The sequence below is a fragment of the Etheostoma spectabile genome, chromosome 13, assembly GCF_008692095.1.
Source record: "Etheostoma spectabile isolate EspeVRDwgs_2016 chromosome 13, UIUC_Espe_1.0, whole genome shotgun sequence".
Lineage (NCBI taxonomy): Eukaryota > Metazoa > Chordata > Actinopteri > Perciformes > Percidae > Etheostoma > Etheostoma spectabile.
Window position 1 is genome coordinate 12,392,914 of NC_045745.1, and position 2,402 is coordinate 12,395,315.

Genomic DNA, 2,402 nt, shown 5'->3' on the forward strand with positions numbered 1-2,402 from the left:
ATTTGTTGATTTTAGCCAAAACAAATTGTATTGTCACATAGGCTATTTATAACTGCGACAAGGAGTGTGATGGACGGCTGACTCATCATTAACGGGTCCAGCATGGGTCGAATGGCGGATACACACGACGTGTGTATGAAACGTTGTATGGCAATGCGCTGCATTTTTTCATGAACTAGATATTCGGGACAGGGGTGCACCATCTCTGGTACGGTTCAGCCAGCTCGTGAACACGCTGTTACTCTACCAACTGAAGTTAGTTGCATTCAATAAATTCTTCTGTGTTTTTTCGCCGTGGCGGCCGCGATAGCAGAGTTACCCGCGGAAACACTGGTACAAATACAGGTTTGCCCCTCGTATTTAACAATATACAGCTGGTTAATGAAAAATTAAAACTGTAGACAAATGTCAGAAGTGTGGACCGGCGGCCGCTGTGTGGCCGGGCGCGGAGTAAGAGGAGAGATCCCACACAGGCACGGCTTTACAGAAGAAATGGGTCACGTAACGCAAAATTAAACCATATCCATATAAACAGCATTGCAGCGGATGCTAGGACATTAGCACTGGTGCGTCCTAGAGGAGCTAACAGCTAACAGACGCTATAGCACCGACTAGCACTGGTCACCGCTGTTGTCTGAAAAACATCAGACGGGACAAATGTTGCGTTTACTCGCAAACTGGTAAACCCTGATACCGACGTATAACCGACTGCTATCTGTTGAGTTTTCCTCCCGTTACTCTGTCCTCTGGGACTGTCTACATCTTGAAGCTAAGATGCACGGGGTGCAGTGAACTACTCTGACTGGCTCATGCAGACGGTAGTAGCGGTAGATTGGCTTTGCAAAAAACCCGGAGCGTTCTATGAAATGACGCTTTAAAAAAAATAAACGCTCGATCACGCAAATTTGATCGTGGGAAGTCAAAATCGTCATTGCGATTAAAATTCGATTAATTGTGCAGCCCTACTATTCGCCCCTTTGATAGAATCAATCAGAATGTCTCCCCATCTTTAATCATCCCCTTCATCAAATCACCAAATTCCCCCCTAAAATGTCTTGGTTTTATTTGTCCAGGTTTCATTCCTGTTCTGCAATTTCTTTTTGATCGTCCTACATATTTATCAAATAACAGCAGATGATATATCGTCCCAGACAATAAATCAACTCTACTTTCCACCGTTTAACCCTTATGTTTCAATGACATTAACATTACCTCCTTATTGGTTGGAGTCCCAAAGCTCTGTTGTAAAAATAACAACAGTAAAAGCCAAGTAACCATTTTTCACCCTTGGTAATAATTTTCCCCAATAATGAGGTATATGTAAATAAATATATTGATGTGGTAGCCCTTTCTGTTGCCACCCCTGGGCTTACACAGTAGGTGAAAAAGCATCTGGCTACACCACATAGCAATCGGGGATGGGAGGAAAACTGCGCTAAACTCCGCAGAGAGCCACTGCAAAATAGTGTTGCGTGAGAAAACTCAGATTGGACAGATAGTCTAACCAGCTGTGTCAATTTACCCTGCAGAGATCTGAGGAGCAGTCAACTATAGTCCTCATTAATCCACCAAATTTAAAATTCCATCACAAAAACAACGGACGGAAACAGAAAAGACATCTATCGGATATGTAGGGCCAGCTTCTCAGTGTTTTACTTTAATCTTTATTTTTTTTCATTTTTTAACTCTTATCTTGGTTTGGCTTACCTGTATACTGGTTTTCATTCTCATTGCTGTTGCTGCTATGACACCTGTATTTCCCTCTGGGGATTAATACAGATTCATTTGATCTAATCTAATCTTACCTTGTGACTTTACTTACGTTTGGGGTCAATTAGACCCTAGATATATAGTTATAAAACCAACAATGAACAACAACAGGACGTTAGGTTGAGGTATGAATTAGTATGTTGTCATTAAGTTCTCATAGGAAATAAAACTGTGAAAGTGAAAAGCATCTTTCTATAGCTTCTTTACCATGGTGACTCATTTGATATGTTTGTATCATAACCGTAAATAAATGGAAATTATACATAAGTGTCAGACAAAATCCCAAAGGCTGTCCGTCTGATCTCTTTGCTCTCTTCTACCCCAACAGCTGTTTCACAAACCGCACCACATATGGAAGATCCCCTCTCCCTTTGCCAGCCATGCCTTTCATCCAGTAGACGGCTTCATGCAGGGATTCCCATATCACATCTACCCCTTCCTCTTCCCCCTCCACAAGGTTCTCTACTTGGCCCTGTACATTTTCGTCAACATCTGGACCATCTCTATCCATGACGGTGACTATCGCGTGCCTGGAGCTCTGACGGGTGCCATCAACGGCTCAGCTCACCACACTGACCACCACCTCTTCTTCGACTACAACTACGGCCAGTACTTCACTCTGTGGGACCGCC

At 43.0% G+C, this 2,402-nt stretch overlaps 2 protein-coding genes across 4 annotated transcripts in view; one reads left to right on the plus strand and one right to left on the minus strand.

Moving 5' to 3' along the window:
- Positions 1–2,402, plus strand: part of LOC116700205 (lathosterol oxidase) — a 39,654-nt gene that overhangs the window by 21,609 nt on the left and 15,643 nt on the right. For all 3 annotated transcript variants that reach the window (XR_004334593.1, XM_032533200.1, XM_032533201.1), the window contains exon 5: positions 2,099–2,402. This exon is cut by the window's right edge. Coding sequence is in view for 2 of the 3 variants with exons in the window: in XM_032533200.1 (XP_032389091.1) it covers positions 2,099–2,402 (304 nt within the window). In the remaining variant the exon portion in view is untranslated. The remainder of the gene's footprint in view (positions 1–2,098) is intronic.
- Positions 1–2,402, minus strand: part of plekhb1 (pleckstrin homology domain containing B1) — a 19,034-nt gene that overhangs the window by 2,883 nt on the left and 13,749 nt on the right. The gene's annotated exons all lie outside the window — the stretch shown is intronic.